The sequence below is a fragment of the Heteronotia binoei genome, chromosome 4 (assembly GCF_032191835.1).
Source record: "Heteronotia binoei isolate CCM8104 ecotype False Entrance Well chromosome 4, APGP_CSIRO_Hbin_v1, whole genome shotgun sequence".
Taxonomy (NCBI): domain Eukaryota; kingdom Metazoa; phylum Chordata; class Lepidosauria; order Squamata; family Gekkonidae; genus Heteronotia; species Heteronotia binoei.
In genome coordinates, this window is record NC_083226.1 from 88,157,113 (window position 1) to 88,177,979 (window position 20,867).

General features: G+C 44.2%; 1 protein-coding gene across 2 annotated transcripts in view; it reads right to left on the reverse strand.

Moving 5' to 3' along the window:
- The window catches only part of ADAMTS19 (ADAM metallopeptidase with thrombospondin type 1 motif 19), a 248,877-nt gene that overhangs the window by 120,355 nt on the left and 107,655 nt on the right, over positions 1–20,867 (reverse strand). For both annotated transcript variants that reach the window (XM_060235511.1, XM_060235510.1), the window contains exon 8: positions 5,979–6,084. In XM_060235511.1, the coding sequence (XP_060091494.1) occupies positions 5,979–6,084 (106 nt within the window). The remainder of the gene's footprint in view (positions 1–5,978; positions 6,085–20,867) is intronic.

Consider the following 20,867-nt stretch of genomic DNA (forward strand, 5'->3'; position numbering starts at 1 on the left):
TTTCTCTTGGTCAGTCTCTGCCAGTTCACACCCCATCAGAAGGAACCATGAAAGGCTGCTTTGCTGGCTGACTGATCACTGGAGAGAAACACAAAATGGCAACCGAACACAGCAGGCAAGGTAAATAAAGCGGACGACAGCCAGCTGCTGGAGGGCCTTATTGGAGCCCTCTGTGGGCCAGATCCGGCTCGCATGTTTAACATCCTTGCTCTAAACTGTAGAAACTTGTGAGCAGAAATTCTACTTCACGAGCTACTGGCATAGCTGTGAGCTACTGCATAAATTACTTTGCTCTGGAGCCATTTTTCCTGAGCTAAGACATAAATGTGTGAACTGCAGGCTAAAAAACTGTAAGCTAACTCACACTAACTCAGCTTAGAGGGAACACTGCCTGTGGGGAAGGTGGGGCTGAGAGAGCTCTCAGAAAACTGTGACTGACCCAAGGTGGGCCAGTGGAAGAGTGGGGAATCAAAATTGGTTCTCCAGTTTAAAGCCTGCTGCTCTTAACCACCACAGTGCACTGGCTCTCTTTGTCAGATACTGTAAGAACTATTGGAAATCTATGGCATTTATCATATCTAGCTTAACTCTAGCACTTTAACTACTGTAATGTACTCGGAGACGAGACGTGTTGAAGGCAATGTACTTTATTGGCTCGTACATCACAGGAACTGAGGAACACGCGGCCGGGTCCGCTTTATATACATGCACCCGGGAACAACCCCCCCGCTGGCCAGCCCAATCCTGGCCAGTTGAACTTCCCGCCACAGATCGTGATTGGCGGAGGCTATCCCGTGCTGCACAGGGAGACCTGGGAATGCCCCCCGGTCACCGCCATTGCCTGACTGCGCGGTGCTTACCAAAACCCCCCAAAGACACTACACTCCTCCCCCCCTAGTTTGAGATACATAGTCCTGCAGGTACGCCGGCGCCCGGCGTTCCCGGGTGGATCACCTCGGGGTTGCTTGCGGTGCCGAGCCTGGCCCCATGGGGGGCGGCCACTCCGGGCAACTCGTTCCCAGAGGCTGGTGGGCCGGTTCTGGTTGCGGCTCCGGATCGGCTGGTCCCGGGGGATCGTAATTCGGTAGACTCGGCGCTGGCTGGGCCGCTTCAGGGGTCCCCGGGGCTGGCTCCTCCCGGCTCTCCGCTTCTCCCTCCTCGGTTGGATCCTCTGGCAGGGTGTGACAGCGCAGCTGGTCGATGTGCCTTCTCAGAACCTGGCCTCCTTCGGTTGCTACTTCGTATGATCTGGACCCTGTTACCCTCAGCACCCTCCCGGCCACCCACTCCGGGCCGCTTGTGAAGTTCTTCGCATATACTGGGTCGCCCGGGAAGAACCCCCTCACCGCTTCCCTGACCTCGGGGGAACCACGGATGTCCAGGGCTCCGTCCGGGTGTAGCCTGTCAAGGCGGGTGGTCAGTTTCCTTCCCATAAGCAGTTCCGCGGGACTGGAGCCTGTTACTGGGCTGGGGGTGATCCTGTTGTGAAGCAGGAAGGCTGAGAGGTGGTGGTCCCAATCCCCCTGGACAATGCAACCTAGGGCCTCCTTGGTGGTCCGCACCATACGTTCGGCCTGGCCATTGGTGGCTGGATGGAAGGGGGCAGATCTAATGTGCCTAATCATGTACCTCTCTAAGAACTCCCGGAATTCCTGGGAGGTGAAGGCGGTGCTATTGTCTGTTACCAGGGTATCTGGGATCCCGTGTGTGCAAAGGACCCTCCACAAAGCTCGGACTGCCGCTGCTGTGGAGGTCGAGGCAACCGGGATCACCTCTAACCATTTAGTGTATGCATCTACTAAGATGAAGAAAATTTGCCCCTGGTACGGCCCGGCGAAGTCTAAATGGAGGTGGGACCACGGCCGCCTGTTAGACTCCCATCTGTGGACTGGTGTGGAGGGCGGATCGGGCCGGGACTCCTGGCATGGTTGGCACCTTCTCACCCACCCCTCAATCTCTTCATCCATGCCTGGCCACAACACGTATCTGCGCACCAAGGCTTTCATTCTCACAATCCCCGGGTGGGTTTCGTGGAGGGCCTCTAATACCTGTTTGCGCAAGGGGGGGGGACCACCACCCTGCTGCCCCAGAGTATGCACCCCTTGTGGGTGGATAGTTCGTCCTTCCTGGACGCGAACGGCCGGAACTCCCCGTCCACTTTACCAATGGTCCACCCCCTTCCCACCCAGTCCAAGACCCGCGCGAGGATGCGGTCCCTGCCTGTTGCCGAAGCCACCTCAGCGGCGTGTAGGGGTCGCTCGGGTAGGGACTCTATGAGCATCACCCCATGGGCCGGGGCGGGATCTGGGTCTGTTGAGGGGAGCGGCGGTCAGCTGAAAGCGTCAGCGTGCCCCATGGCTTTGCCCGGGTGGTGTATCAGTGCGTACGTGTAAGAATTCAGGAATTGGTTCCATCTCAGGACCCGCTGAGACAGAATTTGGGGGCTTTGGCGATCGGGGGCGAGGAGACCCAGGAGCGGCTTGTGGTCTGTGGCGATAGTGAAACGCCTACCATAAAGGTAGTCATTGAACTTGTGCACCCCCACCACGATAGCCAGGGCCTCCTTGTCAATCTGCGCGTAGTTGCGCTCTGCAGGAGTTAGAGTCCTAGAATAGTATGCCACCGGAACTTCCCTCCCGTCCGGGAGTTGGTGTCCCCGAACAGCGCCTACTCGGTATGGGGAAGCATCACACGCAACGATCAGCGGCAGTCCCTCGTCAAAGTGGTGAAGCACGGCGTTCGAGACGAGGAGGTCTTTAACCGCCTGGAAGGCAGCGGCTTGGCGTTTTCCCCAAACCCATTGGGCTTGCTTGTCCAGCAGGCGATGGAGCGGTTCCGCTATGGCAGCTTTGTGGGGCAAGAACGAATGGTAGAAGTTCAACAACCACAAAAAACTCTGTAGCTCCGCCTTGCACATGGGTGCCGGGGCCTGGACGATCGCCCTGGTCTTGTCCTCGGTCGGGTGGATTCCGGCCACGTCCACAGCGAACCCCAGGAACTCCACCCGCGGTACTCCCAGCAAGCATTTTTCTTGTTTGACCTTCAGCCCCGCTGCTTGGAAGCGGCGGAGAACCTCTCTCAGGCGGCTGCGGAACTCTTCGGCATCGGGGGCGGCGATTAGAACGTCGTCAAAAAATGGTTGGACTCCAGGAATCCCTTTAAGAAGAGAGTCCATTATACTCTAGAAGATCCCGGGCACTACGCTCACCCCAAATTGTAGCCTCCTGACCCTGAACGCTCCCCGGTGGGTTACAATGGTCTGAGCCTCGGCAGTCTTGGCGTCCACCGGCTGCTGTTGATATGCTTGTGCCAGGTCCAGCTTTCCAAAAATTTTGGACCCTGCTAGTGCTGCCAGAACGTGGCTGACCACCGGGACAGGGTAGGGGTTGTCCTGGAGCGCTTTGTTGATCATGCACTTATAGTCAGCGCAGATCCTCACGTCCCCGTTGGGGTTCACGGGCGTTATGATGGGGGTTTCCCAGGTCGCGTAAGACACTGGTTCTAAGACTCCCTGGGCTGTGAGGTGGTCGAGCTCTGCCTCGATCTTCAGTTTCAGGGCGAATGCAACCCGCCTCGCCTTGAGCCGGATTGGTCTGACCAGGGGATCGAGCGGCAGCATGATGGGCGGCCCTTTATAACACCCCAAGGACCCATCGAAAACTGCGGGGAACTCTCGGCAGACGTACTCGTAACTGCTCGCCTGTACTTGGTCCACCCCCAATAGCTGGATCCCTAGTGGTAGGAACCAGGCCAGCCCCCAAAGGGTAGTGAGCTGGCGCTTCACCAGCAGGATGTCCAAGGGTCCCCTGAAACTCCCCCTCTCAACCCGCACCCGGGACAAGCCCGCGATGTGTACCGGGTTCTTTTGGAAGTCCCGTAAAACAAAGTCCGCCGGCCTCAATTGGAGGCGGCGATGGGGACATAATCTCCTTAGGGTCTCCTCGGAGATAATGGAGATGGAGGACCCGGTGTCCACTTCCATTAGGCAGGGGGCGCCCTCTATGAGGACCAACATTTTGATTTTGTTGGGGGCTGAGAGGGGCAAGTTCAGTACCTGTAAGCTTGTGGACGCGGTGGTGTAAGCTTCGGTGGAGTCATGGTGTGTGGTCGGCCGCCTGCGGCTGTTCTTGGCTCGGAACACCCGCGCGATGTGGCCCATCTTCTCGCAACTCCGGCAGTCCATGTTGTGGTATGGACAGTCCCTCCTTTCATGGGGATCGCCGCAGCTTGCACATTTGGTTGTTGGGGCCCTATCCGTCGCTCGTTGTCTCGAGGGGGCCCTTTGGTCTGATCCTGGTGGCCGACGGAGCTGAAAAGCTTCCTCTTCTTCGGGGCCGCCATGAGCTGTCTCTTCTTGGTGGACCGACTTGCCACGTGGGTGGCTGTACGCCTTAGTGGCTCTTTCGAAAGCCGTTGCCTCGTTGAAGGCTTGTTGGAGGTTGAGCTCTTCCTTGGCAAAGAGCTTCTGCTGCAACCTTTCGTCTAGTAGGCCCCAGACGAAACGGTCCCTCAGGGCTTCCTCCCACTTGTCGAAGTTGCAGTTCCCTGCAATCTGCCGGAGAGCGGCTAGGTATACGGCTGCCGTCTCCCCGGGCTTCTGGTCCCTCTTATGGAAGAGGAATCTGCGGGCTACAATGGAGGGTTGGGGTGAGAAATGCCCCATGAGGAGTTGGACGACCTCCCCATACGTCCTCTCTGTGAGCTTCGCGGGGGCTGAGAGTCCTCGTGCGATCTCGAAAGTCGCCTCCCCGCAGACGCTCAGCAGGACGTCCCTCATGCGGTTGTCATCGGTTATCATGTTGGCCCTTAGATAGCATTTGACCTGTTCAGTGTAGGTCTCCCATCTTTCGGGGTGGTCTGGGTTGAATTCGGCAAGATGACCCTTCGTTACGCTAGAGTTCGCCATGGTGGCGGCGGGCTTCTCCGATCTTGCAGTGCTACGCCTTCCTCGTCTCCAGCCAGGTCAGGTTCCTCTCGGGGATGCCTTCCTAGCTAGATCCCATCCTCGTCGCCAGTGTAATGTACTCGGAGACGAGACGTGTTGAAGGCAATGTACTTTATTGGCTCGTACATCACAGGAACTGAGGAACACGCGGCTGGGTCCGCTTTATATACATGCACCCCGGAACAACCGCCCTGCTGACCAGCCCAATCCTGGCCAGTTGAACTTCCCGCCACAGATCATGATTGGCGGAGGCTATCCCGCGCTGCACAGGGCGACCCGGGAATGCCCCCCGGTCACTGCCATTGCCTGACCGCGCGGTGCTTACCAAAACCCCCCAAAGACACTACAACTACTATATCTTCTGGCATCATATCTGGAGCCTCCTCCACAAGGCCTCTATAAAGCCAGTTTTGAGTTTAATTTTTTAAAGTTAGCATTTTAATAACTACAATATTTTTACATTATAAACAGAAAATGCCAAATCTGAATACTACAATTTTTGATTCATTTTGGTATGTACTGATCTCATAAGCATATCTTTGGGAAACTTCAGCTAAAATTGGCTATGTTACAATGTGCCACAATACTGAAAACAAAATTATTAGGCCTGTCTTTTCTCACATTTCCAGCTCTTTATCTCATTTATTATTGTTTTAGAATCTTTTAAATTAAAATTTGCAAATGAAATCAGATACCAATACAAACTAGCGTTTATTCATATTCATAACTAAAATTGGAACAAGACAGACTAGATTCTTATCCCTGTCTTAAAAAGTAATTGTAGGGGCAAACTGATAGGTGGGAGAGTCAGTATAAGTCCTTCCCTTAAAGATGTCAACACCTACAAAAACATTTTTTAAAACCCCAGAAACTTTCAGGGACAATTCCCAAGCACCCCTTTCCCACGTTTCCTATATATTTACTAATTTAAGTATTAGCCAAATAATATACTCAAATACCAGGGCTTAAGTTTAAATTTACATTTAGGATTGATGGATGACAATATAAACTATTGGTTCTTTTGTTTACTTACTTGTGACCCATCTCATGGGCAATAGTAAATGCAAGATTCAATCCATTGTCCTCTGCAATGATACATTTTCGTTTTTCACTGCACATCCCATTCAAATATGCTATGCCTAGGAAACACAACCACCACAATTAATCATCGCATGCTGTATTATTATTAATCTTGTCTATAGTTTCTATTTCTAAATGTTCTATAAGGGCAGAGTTCATCAAGTTCCTGTAAGTAGAGCAGTTAACTCCAGGTTTGAGAAATTGCTGGTGATATCGGGGTGAAGCCTTGAAAGGAGAGAGTTTTGAGAAAGATCTCAGCAAAGTATAATGGATTTTATTTTTACTTAAAAATGGAAAGGTGAGGGAATAGTGGCATTTGGGAATGCAATTTTTAAAATAAAACATCAAAAAAAACACACAAGGATCACAGCAGAAACTAAAAATATGAACCAAAAATATGAATGCTCTGGACTTAGGAAAAATGAACTATCTGGGCATTACAAGTTTCTCCCTCTGCCCCCAGGTCTACTCTGATTGGCAATGGCTCTTCAGTGTAATATCCTCCTTTGGCTGTGGGTTCCCAGGTTAGAGTATTCACTAGGCACCAGTTCTAAGAGGTCCATTCGGCAGAGACATGCTGGCTCAAAGCATCAAGCCTTTATTTGCAAGGTCACACAACTCCAGCAAGGAACCACTTCTAACTGGCCATATAAAGGCTGAAAAGTGAAACTGAGCTCCACTTTTAAAAATACATTGCAGCACAGACAAAGATGCTAGGAAAACATGGAATGGAGGTTCTATTAAGGTCTCTGTGCCCAGAGAGACTACTCACGGAGTAGTCTGTCTGGACACAGAGACCTTAATGGAAACTCCATTCTGCGTATTCTTTGCCGCTTTGCAAGCCCAGAATTGCTTCATGCTTCAGCCTGCAAAAACAAGGAAGGAGCTGGGAACTTGGGCAGCCTTGGAGCTTCAGATGATGATGTCAGGAGCAGGGAGGGAGGAGAAAAGAGCCCCACAGGCCTAATTAAAGCCCTGGGTGGGCCAATTCTGGCCCACGGTCTGGACATTTGACACTCCTGTATTACATATTCCAATAGGCTTGCCAATCCCCAGGTCCCAGCGGGGGTTCTTTCGCTTTCCCAGGCTCCTTCCCACCCCCAGTCAGCTGGCTGGTGGGGTGAAGCCCCGCCCCCAAAGCCACCATGTGACTTTCCCCCTCTGGAGGCTCCAGTCTCCGATTGGAAAGGCTTCCTCTTGGGATGGGGTGTCTGTGTTACTTGGAAGAAGTTGGCTGCAACTTGTGAGTAGAGAGGCCAATCCCTCACTTCAGAGTCTCCAGAAACAGGGGGGCGGAGTCTGCTGAGCACTTCATTATTCCCTATGTGGAGATCCATTCTCATAGGGTATAATGGGGTATTGATCTGGAGGTTGGGGGCTCTGGGGGAGCTGTTTTTTGAGGTAGAGGCACCAAATTTTCAGTATAGTATCTAGTGTTTCACCCCAAAGTACCCCCAAGTTTCAAAACGACTGGACCAGGGGGTCAAATTTTATGAACCCCAAAAGAAGGTGCCCCTATCCTTCATTATTTCCTATGGAAGGAAGACATTTTAAAAGGTGTGCTGTCCCTTTAAATGTGATGGCCAGAACTCCCTTGGAGTTCAATTATGCTTGTCACACTCTTGTTCCTGGCTCCGCCCCAATGTCTCCTGGCTCCCACCCAAAGTCTCCAGGCTCCACCCCCAAAGTCCCCAGATATTTCTTGAATTGGACTTGGCAACCCTATATTCCAAGAAGTTCCTAACACTGAAGTACATACACATACAAAAAGTACAAGCTAATACAAAATATACAAAATTCAGACACCAATAGTATAACATTCAAGGTAGAACAAATACAAAGCAAACAAATGATCCTAGCCTTAAAAGTAAATCTTAACCAGTTAATCACTGAAAATAATTCATACAAAGAAGACTCACTTGGATGGTCATCTCTACTACACATTCAACATCTAGCCACTTCTCACATTCACAAAAGCATCTCATCACATCCAACACACACTTTTGCTCTCACAATTATCCCCCAATGCATAGGTAATATCCCAATTTCCTTCTCTTTCTCCAGTATACCCCACTCATGTATCACACTCCAATCTCCTTCTTTCTCAGTCTCATTAGTTCAAGCTATATACAAGCATCTCGGTCTTTCTCCTACATTAATTCTACACACACATTCCATCGTGTGCAGAAGGACAGACCCAATCCCAGTTTCTGTTTCTCTCTCTCCAGTTGAGGCAGCTTGAGTGGACAAAGACATAACATTTAATGGTCTAGCAAATTAAAGATCAAATTCAACCAGGGGGCTTTCTACACACAGTTTTCTGTTTCTTCAGCTGCTAATATAGCTCAGCAGAAACAGAGCTTCCACATGGCAGGTTTCCCCACATTTTTTCTGCCCCAGTTCCCCAACAGTGATCATTCCCCCTCCCATGACATCAAAGGCTTTTCATAGGTTTTTAACTATAAAATTATAGCAATCTGTTGATTAAGTTCTCTGAATTTAAAAAATTCCCTTGCCACTTTTGTTGCATAGATACAGGGAGAAAGGCACTTCTATGAAAGAAGTCTTACTTTCTAAAAATGACATCTGGAAATGCAGAGAATTTCCCAGACAGAGGATGCTACAACACTAAAATGATATTCAACTGCTAGTTTTAAAAAAAAAGGCGAGGGAAATGACCACTAGAATAGGAAAAATTTGCCAATGGAGGCAGAACCAGGAAAATCCAGACCTTCATGTCCACAGGTATGCACTCCAGCTTTGCTTCAATCTTTCCCAAAATACTAAAGCAAAACAGGTTTGGGAAAGAGTACAGGAAAGATGATGGGTAACCTGGGAGGTGCATGGAAACTTCATGATGCTGTATGGGGGAAAAAACACTTCACAATAGCATCCAAGCTTGGAAAAACAAGTTTTTTTTTTTTTTTTTTTAAGAACTATTACAAAGAATGTAGGCAAGTTTTGCCTCCAACAAAATTCAAAAGAATTAAAAGATAAATATTCAGAGCAAAGGGGGATTCTGCATCCCTGTTCAACTCTTCAATACCACAGGAACAAGCCTACAAAAAGGATAATGCAGATTTATCCCACAGTAGTATCTCTAACATTACACACAGAAAACCGTCCCACAATGCCGCCATTGTTCATTGTACAGCATAGTTGCTGTATGATTAGAATTCATTCTGGCAAAAACTCTTGGTTTTTCTAGCAGCGGTATTACTGCCCTGTTGGAGCAAATAGCCTACTGGGGGCTGCGGTTGGAGAATGTACTTAAGAATTCTACCTTTGGATTTTAAGTTGTATTAAAGAGATTTGCCTCACAGCTATTGAGATATCTATATATTGGTTTATCTATTCATTAATATATTGTATTTCTTCCATTATGTAATAAAGTGCACACAGTGGCCAAGGGCTTTCTTATCCAGGCACTGACTGCTTAACTTTAGCAAGGTTGTTGAATCACTTGCCTTCCAATTGTGCCTAAAGACCTTATTTATTTATTCCAAACATTTTTATCAATAGATACTTGAAGCAGCTTAACAAATTGATGATTGAAAGATATGCCATACAAAACCAAACAAAAAACCTGTTTAAACAGCAGTTAAAGAATGCCAGTATTTTAGCACCCAGCAGAAGCTTGGCAGAACATGCTTCCTAAAATATGATGTTCAAAACAATCATCATGGTGCTTTGAATGTAACTGGCAATAGAATACACTAGGCTTTCCCGATTTGGAGCCTCCTCCCCCTGCTCGCCAAAAATCTAGAAAGCGGGGGGGATGGCAGCCTAGATCCCAGCAGCTTCTCCTCTCCCCTTCCCACTGATCCCCGATGCTTCTCCTCCTCCCTTCCCTTCCCTTCTCATCTCGGATCGCAGCAGCTTCTCCTTGCCCCTCTCCTTCCCACCCAGCTCCATTGCAGCAGCCGGAGCTTTCCCAGGCTGCTTCCTGCCCTGCCCCAAAGGACCATGTGCCTTTGCACCTCTGGAGGTGGTGAAAGGCTTCAACTTTCTGTGTCTGTGTCTTTGTTGCTGTGAAGAAGCTGGCTGGTGAGTAGAGAGGCCAGTCCCCTACATAAGATTTGCAAGAGGGGGGGGGGTGTGGAGGAGAGGGAAACGTCTTCATTGTTCCCTATGTGTAGATCGTTTCTCATAGGGTATAATGGGGAATTGATCTGGAGGTTTCGGGAGCTCTGGGGGAGCTATTTTTTGAGGTAGAGGCACCAAATTTTCAGTATAGTATCTAGTGCCTCTCCCCCCAAAACACCCTCCAAGTTTCAAAACGATTGGACCAGGGGGTCCAGTTCTATGAGCCCCAAAAGAAGGTGCCCCTATCTATTATTTTCTATGGGAGAAAGACATTTAAAAAGGTGTGCTGTCTTTTTAAATGTGATGACCAGAACTCCCTTGGAGTTCAATTATGCTTGTCACACCCTTGTTCCTGGCTCTGCCCCCAATGTCTCCTGGCTCCACCCCCAAAGTCTCCTGGCTCCACCCCCAAAGTCCCCAGATATTTCTTGAATTGGACTTGGCAACCCTGGAATACATGCCAGTAATGACATTCTCTGATACTAGCCCCTGTTAATACTCATGACAAGTTCTAAACTCATTGCAGCTTTCCAGGTCACATAGATCACACTGCATTAATCCAAACAAGAAATGACTGAGGTATGTTTGATAATAGCAACTTTCTACAAGCGAACCACCTAGCTGACTAGCTGAAGCACTCCTGCTCACCACCTTTTTAACCAGCTTCAGAACCAGGACTTTTTTTGAGCATAGATATTTTCAGAGTTCTTCCATAGGTGTTCCTACGTCTCCATTTGTATTTATTTATTAATATTTATTGCCCATTTTATCATTTGAGGTTTCACCACTTCATCTTTGTAGACCATTTCAATAGCAACTTATCCTTGAGATAACTACATCCTTGAGATCAATTTTTCATCCTCGCCAAAAAGCATTTTTTCCATTTCTTTTTGCTCACACCTTATACCTGTATTTCTAATATCATGCTCTATTAAGCTTTTAATTTGTTGCAGTTGATACCTGTTAAATTTATCCTGCAGATCTTCGACCGGTTTCATTTCCACCTTGCCTCCCTGAATTTTTAGCAGTTGTTTATATGATACCTATTTTTCTTCCTGTGGATCTGAAGACAACTTTAATACTTCTGTTGGCACAATCCAAAGTGGTTTTCTCTCATCACCATATTTATTATATTTTTTCCAAGTATTCAATGAATTCCTCCTTATATAATGATGTGAAAAAAAACATCCATCTTCTTTCCATAATACATGTAGGCATGCCAACCAAAAATATTTCCATGGCCTTCTAATGCCAATAATTTTCTGTTGAGCAAAGTTGTCCAGTCCTTGATCCATACCAAACAAACTGCATCATGATATAACTTTAGGTCAGGTAATTGGAAGTTACCCCTTTCTTTCGCATCTGTCAGAATTTTCATTTTGATTCTAGGTTTTTTGCCTGCCCAAACAAATTCTGAAATCTTTTTTTGCCAGAAATTAAATTGTTTCTTGTCTTTCACTATTGGAATAGTTTGAAAAAGAAACATAATCCTTGGTAGAACATTCATTTTAATTGCAGAGATCCTCCTCAGCATGGACAAATTTACTTTGCTCCACTTCAACATATCTTCCTAAATTTTACGCCAAAGCTTTTCATAGTTGTTCTTATATTTCTCATCGTAATCTCCACACCTACGTATTTTACTTTCGAGCTAACTTCACATCCAATTATGCTTTGTAGGTCTTTCTGTTTGCTTGGTGGCAAATTCTTGCTTAAAATTTTCAATTTTTCTTTATTTATATGGAAGCCTGCCAACTCTCCATACTCTTTAATTTTATTTAACAACAGGGGCATCACTTGTAATGGATTTTCATTATTAAACATCACATCATCTGCAAAGGCCCTATATTTGTAGGAAAAACCTTTCCGTTTCAGCCCCTCTATTTCTTTATCCTCTTTGACTTGCATCAGCAAAATTTCTAAAGTCATTATGAATAGCAACGGAGATAGAGGGCAACCTTGCTTTGTACCCTTGCTAATTATCATTTGTTCTGTCAAGTCAGCATTCACACAGAGTTTTGCTTGTTGTTCTGTATAGATTGGCTTGACCACTCTTATAATATTGTCTCCCAATTTCAATTTCTCCATCACTGCAAACACAAAGTCCCAATTAAGATTGTCAAAAGCTTTTTCTGCATCAGCAAAGAATAAAGCTACCTCTTTTTCTGGATGTTTCTCATAATATTCTACATCTATCACTGTTCTGATATTGTCTCTTATTTGCCTTCTGGGGTGAAAGCCTGCTTGCTCTTCTTGAATAGAAATGTTCAAATGCTGTTTGAGTCGTTCTGCTAGCATCCTAGCAAATATTTTGTAGTCATTATTAAGTAGTGAAATCGGTCTATAATTTTTGACATTCGTGGCATCTCTATCCTCTTTCGGTATCAATGAGATAACTGCTTCCTTCCATGTATTTGGCACCTTCCCATCTTGTCTAATACTATTCATCAATTTTTGAAGTTTTGGTACCAATATTTCTGCCAGGACTTTATAAAATTTTGCTGAAAAACCCTCAGGACCCGGAGCTTTACGTAATTTCATTGAGCTAATTGCTCCTTCAATTTCTACTTTTTCAATTGGTTCATTCAAAGTTTTTTCCATACTTTCTTTTAAGGGCATTACTTTTATTCTTTGCAAATACGCTTCTATTTTGTCTTTATTTACTTGTTGAACTTTAAATAGTTTAGCGTAATATTGTAAAATTCCCTTTTAATTCCTGCTTGATCCACAATATCTTTACCTTCCGATATTATTCTATTTATAAATTTATTCTCCCTCTTTTCTTCATTTGCCATGCCAAATATTTCTCCGGTTTGTTCGCACCCTCGAAGGATTTCTGCTGTAGCCTTTTAAGTTACAATCCACCTCTTTGTTCAATAAGTATCTCAGTTGACTCTGTAAAATTGTAATTTCCTGCAAAATTTTCTTTTTCCCTGGTATCTTTTTCAATTCCTTTTCATTTTTTACCTATTTCTTTTTGTAAGTCCACCAATTGTTTTTTTTAATCTCTTTTGTCTTTGTTGTTCAATGTAATTAATATTTCTCTCATTACAGCTTTATATGCGTCCCACATGGTCTGAATTTGAACGTCCTGATTTTCATTTATTTGGAAGAAAGCTTTAGTTTCTTTTTCAAGAGATGCCACTATTTCTGTTTTTTGCAATAAATCTTCATTTAACCTCCATCTCTCTTGTCTCTCTCTTGTCATCTGTTTTGTCTCTCTTTTGCCAACCATATTAATGGATTATGGTCTGCGCCTATTTTTGGAATAATCTCTATTTTATTTGTAATGAGTCCCAGTTCCTTAGTAGATCATAACGTATCAATTCTCAAAAAGTTGTACCTTGCTGAAAAGAAAGTATAGTCACGCATGTTAGGATTAAACTTTTTCCATACATCTTCCAAACTTTCTTGCTTTATTAGTCAAAAAATAACTTTGGCAACTTGCCATCTTTATTTTTTCTATTCCCAGATCTATCCGAAGAGTTTTTAATAGTTCCATTGAAGTCTCCCATTAACATTATCTGATCATATGTCACTTGATCTAATTGTTGCATAATGTCTTTAAAAAAAAGCATCCTTCGCCCCATTTGGGGCATATATTCCCAATAACAGCATTTTTTTTCTCATTCATCAGCACCTCCACTGCAACAAATCTACCTTCACTGTCTTTAAAAATCAACTTTGGCTCCAATTCTTTTTTAATATAAAAAAACACTCTCTTTTTTTTCTTTGGCTAATGAAAAAATTCTTCACCCATAAATTCCATAAAAATTTGTAATCCATTTGTTTAATATGCACTTCTTGTAGACAGACTATATTACATTTTTGTTTTTTAATCCAATGAAACGTTGCTTTTCTTTTTTGCAATGAATTAAGTCCATTTACATTCCAAGAAATTAATTTGTAATCCATAATGATTCTTCAATTATTCTGTATCTCCAAATTCTTTATTGTCTGCAAAAAATCTTTCCATGCCTTGAGTATCTATTATTGTAGTTCTCAGTCTTTTATACTAAAAGCTGAGACCTTCAGGTAAGATCCATCTATATCTTATTCCCTTCTCCCTTAGCTTGTCTGTCAGTTTCTTGAACTGTTTTCTGTCACTTATGACCTTCCTTGGCAGCTCCTTCATTATTTTTACTCTGCTTTCTTAAACTATTTTAATAGTTTCAAGTGGACTCTTGTTGTAATAGAGCAGGGTGGCCAAACTTGCTTAATGTAAGAGCCACATAGAATAAATGTCAGATGTTTGAGAGTTGGAAGACATGAACAAATATTACACACACATCTTTATTAAAACTCTTAATACTTTATTTGCAAAGAAAGATAAAATGCATACAGTATGTATGCCTTTACAATACCACCATGCTAGAAGATTTTTTTAAAAAAACCAAAAGCTGGGAATAACAGTCCTCATAAGACTATCATAGGGAAAAGTTAGCAATTATTTTTTGCACCAGTGGGAAAAGGAAACATAGAAGTGCCATATAAGCCACTGACCACCATTTGCATCATTATTCATCTCTCTTTGCCTTAACACCAAGGTTAGTAAATACGGCTCCTATAAGAGCTATGAAACTAACGGGGGGAACCCTGCACCACACTCTTTAATTATGTAACTCTTTCCAGTGGCTCCCTCAGCTCTTGTGCCTTCTTTTCCTGCTTTGGGTCTCCAGGTGACCTCTCTGGTGGAGAAGAGCTTGCAAGCTTGCCTATTTCCCCCTCCTCCCTCGCTTCATACACGGTGGAAATAGTCACCTACCAATGGGTCAGCACTCAGAGGCTGACTGAGCTCTCAATGCTAAACATGCTTACTTAAAAATAAGCCTGCATTAAGTTCCTCCTTGATGTCTTGGAGCCACACAATATGTGTGAAATAGCTGCATGTGACTCCTGAGCCACAGTTTGGCCACCCCAGTAATAGAGGCTAGTTCACCTTCTAATCTTAAGTGTGCAGAAGGAGTTCCCTGAGGGACACCCAAATTTTTTTAAAAGAAGAAATTATTCCAAGCTGGTCATGTATTTTCGTGTTCCACTCTCTTTTTTGTTTTCAAAGTATGGCCAGCTAATAGCCCTGGCCCTTAAAATATTCCTGGGATACTTTGAGGGCCAGGCCACACTTTGAAAAGAACAAAATTACAATAGTTAAGAACATAAGAACATAAGAGAAGCCATGTTGGATCAGGCCAATGGCCCATCCAGTCCAACACTCTGTGTCACACAGTGCCGCCCCCCCAAAAAAATGTGTGTGTGTGTATATATATATATATATATATATATATATATATATATACACACACACACACACAGACACATATATACACACTGTGGCTAATAGCCACTGATGGACCTGTGCTCCATATTTTTATCTAACCCCCTCTTGAAGCTGTCTATGCTTGTAGCCGCCACCACCTCCTGTGGCAGTGAATTCCACATGTTAATCACCCTTTGGGTGAAGAAGTACTTCCTTTTATCCGTTTTAACCTGACTGCTCAGCAGTTTCATCGAATGCCCACGAGTTCTTGTATTGTGAGAAAGGGAGAAAAGTACTTCTTTCTCTATTTTCTCCATCCCATGCATTATCTTGTAAACCTCTATCATGTCACCCCGCAGTCAACGTTTCTCCAAGCTAAAGAGCCCCAAGCATTTTAACCTTTCTTCATAGGGAAAGTGTTCCAACCCTTTAATCATTCTAGTTGCCCTTTTCTGGTCTTTTTCCAATGCTATAATATCCTTTTTGAGGTGCGGTGACCAGAATTGCAAACAGTATTCCAAAAGAGACTGCACCATTGATATATACAGGGACATTATGATACCGGCTGATTTGTTTTCAATTCCTTTCCTAATAATTCCCAGCATGGCGTTGGCCTTTTTTATTGCAATTGCACACTGTCTTGACATTTTCAGTGATTTATCTACCCTTGACCCCAAGATCTCTCTCTTGGTCAGTCTCTGCCAGTTCACACCCCATCAACTTGTATTTGTAGCTGGGATTCTTGGCCCCAATGTGCATTACTTTGCACTTGGCCACATTGAACCTCATCTGCCACATTGACGCCCACTCACTCAGCCTCAATAGATCCATTCAACAATCCTCTCTGGTTCTCACCACCCTGAACAATTTAGTGTCATCTGCAAACTTGGCCACTTCACTGCTCACTCCCAACTCCAAATCATTTATGAACAAGTTAAAGAGTATGGGACCCAGTACTGAGCCCTGCGGCACCCCACTGCTTACCGCCCTCCACTGAGAAGACTGCCCATTTATACTCACTCTCTGCTTCCTATTAATTAGCCAGTTTTTGATCCACAAGAGGACCTGTCCTTTTACTCCATGACTCTTAAGCTTTCTAAGGAGCCTTTGATGAGGAACTTTATCTAAAGCTTTCTGGAAGTCAAGGTAAACAATATCTATTGGGTCTCCTTTGTCCACATGTTTGTTCACCCCCTCAAAGAAATGCAACAGGTTAGTGAGGCAAGATCTTTCCTTACAGAACCCATGCTGAGTCTTCCTCAATAACGCATGTTCATCAATGTGCCTACTCATTCTGTCCTTGATATGGTTTCTATCAACTTTCCCGGTATTGAAGTCAGACTGACTGGCCTGTAATTTCCCGGATCTCTTCTGGAACCCTTTTTAAAGATGGGGGTGACATTTGCTACCTTTCAGTCCTCAGGAACCGAGGCAGATTTCAATGAAAGATTACATATTTTTGTCAGAAGATCCACAAGTTCAACTTTGAGTTTTTTCAAAACTCTTGGATGTATGCCATCCGGACCTGGTGACTTATTAATTTTTAATTTATCTATCAGTTGTAGGACCTCCTCTCTTGGCACCTCAATCTGACTCAGGTCAGATTTCCAATGTATGGTCAGCAGTTGATAAAATTGCATTAAGATGTGCCTGCCAATAAAATACTATGCCTAGATATTTAAAGAGGGTCATTGTTCTGTTTCATGAGCATGAGTGGTTGAATTTATTATTACCAGAGACTACAATTTTAGTTTTATTATAATTCTTAATTCCTCTCTATCACAGTAATCAGCCTACCTCACTAGTATCCTTCTGAACCCAATTCTGGCAAAAGACATGATTGCCATATTATCTGCATACTGCAAGACTGAAATTTTCAAACAAGCGAATGAAGGGGGGGGGGAGTTCTGGGATTCCACAGCTTGGACAAAATCATTGATATAAAAAATTAAACAGGAAGGGGGGGGTTCAACAAACAATCTTGTCTTGATTACTCAATTGAGTCAAAGACTGAAGTAAGGTCAACAAACGCAGTGTAGAGGCATCTTGTTTAATTTTTGGAGTATTTCTGAATCTGGGCCTTCATTGTCAAACAGTGATCAACTGTACTATGAGCCTTACAGAAATCTGCTTGAAAAGGTTTGATGATTCTGCCCAATCTTTCAACTTGAATAAAAGATGGTATGTATATAATTTAGAAGAAATTAGTCAGACAACAAGCTGCTCTTTATTAGCTACAAAAATAAATTGTTTTTCACTCTACAACGGCATTTTTTATTGTTTATTATTTAATAAAGTAACAATTCTTCAGGTATGAAAGTGGCGCACTTTTGACATTTAAATTTCACTCATACTTTAGGATGAAATTACCTTATTGACTCTATACACAAGAAACTATCAAATGAAATGACCGTTTTGTTACTTTATTCTCTATTCACCCTGTGCTTGAAAGCCACATCAAATATAAGCTACTGAATGTAAATCAGCCAATTACCAGTTGTGAACTAGCTTCAAAAAGTCTTGTCCTTTCCTATTAATTTTATGTGTTAAAAAGAAATTGGCTTCAAATGAGCACCTGCTCCTGCTTAGCCATCACAAAATTATGTAAGAGAATGGTTTTATGAATGGCAATTCTGACAGCTCCAATTTACCTGTTCATATGCAGCTGCCCCTTAGGATTTTGGTGGAGGGCCTGGTGAACCTGTGCGGGCCAAAATCTAGTCAGCCACAAAGTGTGGACTTTGATCTCCTGGTGGTTCATTCCCTCCAGGTTCTCACTCAGGGGTGTTAGGTGCCCTGTCTGTGTTGTGCCCACCACTGAGGTGCATGTGCACTTGCTCAAAGTCCTTGTGGAAGGAGCTGTCAGATAGCATTCTGCACCACATGTCCTACCTCTGGAATTCTGAGGAGACTTCCTGGAACCATTTGTAGGGTGGGGTGCTGTAATTGGTCCCAAGGAGGGGCATGGCCAGAGCAGGGGGGTGTTGATTGTGTGAGCATTTAGTGGGTATCTTGAGCCGCTTGGGGTTCCATGGGCATGGCCACAGGGGAGGGAGTGAATTTGAAGTTGCCATGACTGTCAAAGGGCTTTAATGCCATTTTTGCTGACACAACTTTGCACCTTCTCATGGGGGTGTTCACACACTGAAAACACATTGGAAGCTGCCTAATTGCCATTCCAGAGGAAGAAATGGCAATTAGGCAGCTTCGAATGGGACACCCACATCTATGCTGGTATTAAGAACATAAGAACATAAGAGAAGCCATGTTGGATCAGGCCAACGGCCCATCAAGTCCAACACTCTGTGTCACACAGTGGCAAAAAATTTTATATACACACATACACTGTGGCTAATAGCCACTGATGGACCTGTGCTCCATATTTTTATCTAAACCCTTCTTGAAGGTGGCTATACTTGTGGCCGCCACTACCTCCTGTGGCAGTGAATTCCACATGTTAATCACCCTTTGGGTGAAGAAGTACTTCCTTTTATCCGTTTTAACCTGTCTGCTCAGCAATCTCATCGAATGCCCACGAGTATTGTGAGAAAGGGAGAAAAGTACTTCTTTCTCTACTTTCTCCATCCCATGCATTATCTTGTAAACCTCTATCATGTCACCCCGCAGTCGACGTTTCTCCAAGCTAAAGAGTCCCAAGCATTTCAACCTTTCTTCATAGGGAAAGTGCTCCAGCCCTTTAATCATTCTAGTTGCCCTTCTCTGGACTTTCTCCAATGCTATAATATCCTTTTTGAGGTGCGGCGACCAGAACTGCACACAGTACTCCAAATGAGACCGCACCATCGATTTATACAGGGGCATTATGATACTGGCTGAATTGCACATACTGGGAGAATTCTTCCAGCCCTAGTGAGCCCAGAAACAACACACCTCCCCAAGAGCTGGTGCCCAAGGCAACTGCCAAATGTTACCTTATGCACATGCTGGCTGTGCCTGTACCTGCAGCATTCCTGCACTAGTGGGATTCAGCAGCTCATGCCATTAGTGCCCTGCACTGTCCTTATGCTGGCATATCTCCAAGTTATGCCAGCATAGGGGTCAGTCGGATTCCTATTCCATTTCCCCACCTTTAAGATTGGTCTGTTAGGAGAGGTAAATGTTTCAGATAGCCCCTGATTTTAAATAGCCCCTGATTTTCTCCACTCTCAAATGCAATGTAAACTGATTTGGATTGACTTAATACAATCTGAGAGGATACTTTATTCATCCATGAAAATTGTGAACACATATCGTGTTTAAACCAAAGTCCATAATCTTCAGGATAGCAAAGTTATTACACTACTGCTCATAATGTGATGACTATTGGCTTGAATTTATGGTGTTTATTTTGCTGGAAAAATTCTCTTATCTTGCGGTTTCTAAAGGGGCATACATTCTATACATATAGACACAACAGCTACTGTTGTCATTCACAGGTGCAGAAACACAACCTTCACCATCATGAACAAGCTGCAAAACACAATAAAACAACTAGAAAAAAATGGACTAGTGGCCAAAGAAATAGACATACATCCTGGGTCAACAGCTTAGTTAATAGTGAGAAAAAGAATGGCAACCTCAGAGTCTGCTTTGATCCCAGGGAGCTTAATAAAGCCATACTGAGAGAGCATCCCTACACCAACAGATGTCCTGAGCCAACTGGCTTGGAGAAAACATTCATCATTCTAGATTAGAAGGATGGATATTGACAAGTAAAGCTAAATGCTGACTCAGCTGAACTGTGAACTTTCAACACACCCTGAGGAAGAAACAAGTTTCAGTCTTTCAGCATCAAATCCATCAGTGAAGCCTTCCAGTAGAAAAACAACGAAGTGATTGGTGATCTCAGTAGTGTCCATATCATAGCAAATTACATGATCACAGCAGCATTAATGCAAGAAGAGCATGATCAAGTATTGAAGACTGTGATGGAAAGGGTCTAATCTGAGAACGCCAAGTTCAAACCAGACAAGATTCAGTTCATGATAAGCTAGGTCAAACACATGGGTCACATGCTTTCAGCAGAAGGTGTTAAAACAGAGCACAGTAAATTTCAAACTATAACTAGCATGATTACTACACAAGACAAAAACGTCATTCAGAGGCCTCTGGGATGAGCAGATTCCTTGCACAATATACCAAATGAAGCATCCCTGATGCCCCACTCATCTCCAAAAAGATGTCATGTGGTAATGGTCCTGGAAACAAGACAAGCTGCTGCAAAAACTAAAAGCAGTCCTATGCACAGCACCTGTACTCAATAATAATAAGTTATTAACCATCCAAGCGGATGTTTCCAAAGATTGATGAAGTGACTGTCTATTATAGAATGTGGGTTCTGTGTCACATGCCTCAAGAGCTTTGACTGCAGCAGAAAAAAAATATGCCCAAATAGAGAAAGAACTTTAGCCATAGTATTTGTCAATAAAAAAACCCCAAAAAACCCATCAATATATCTATGGGGTACAGGTAAAGTACAGAAAGTCAACAAGCCACTTG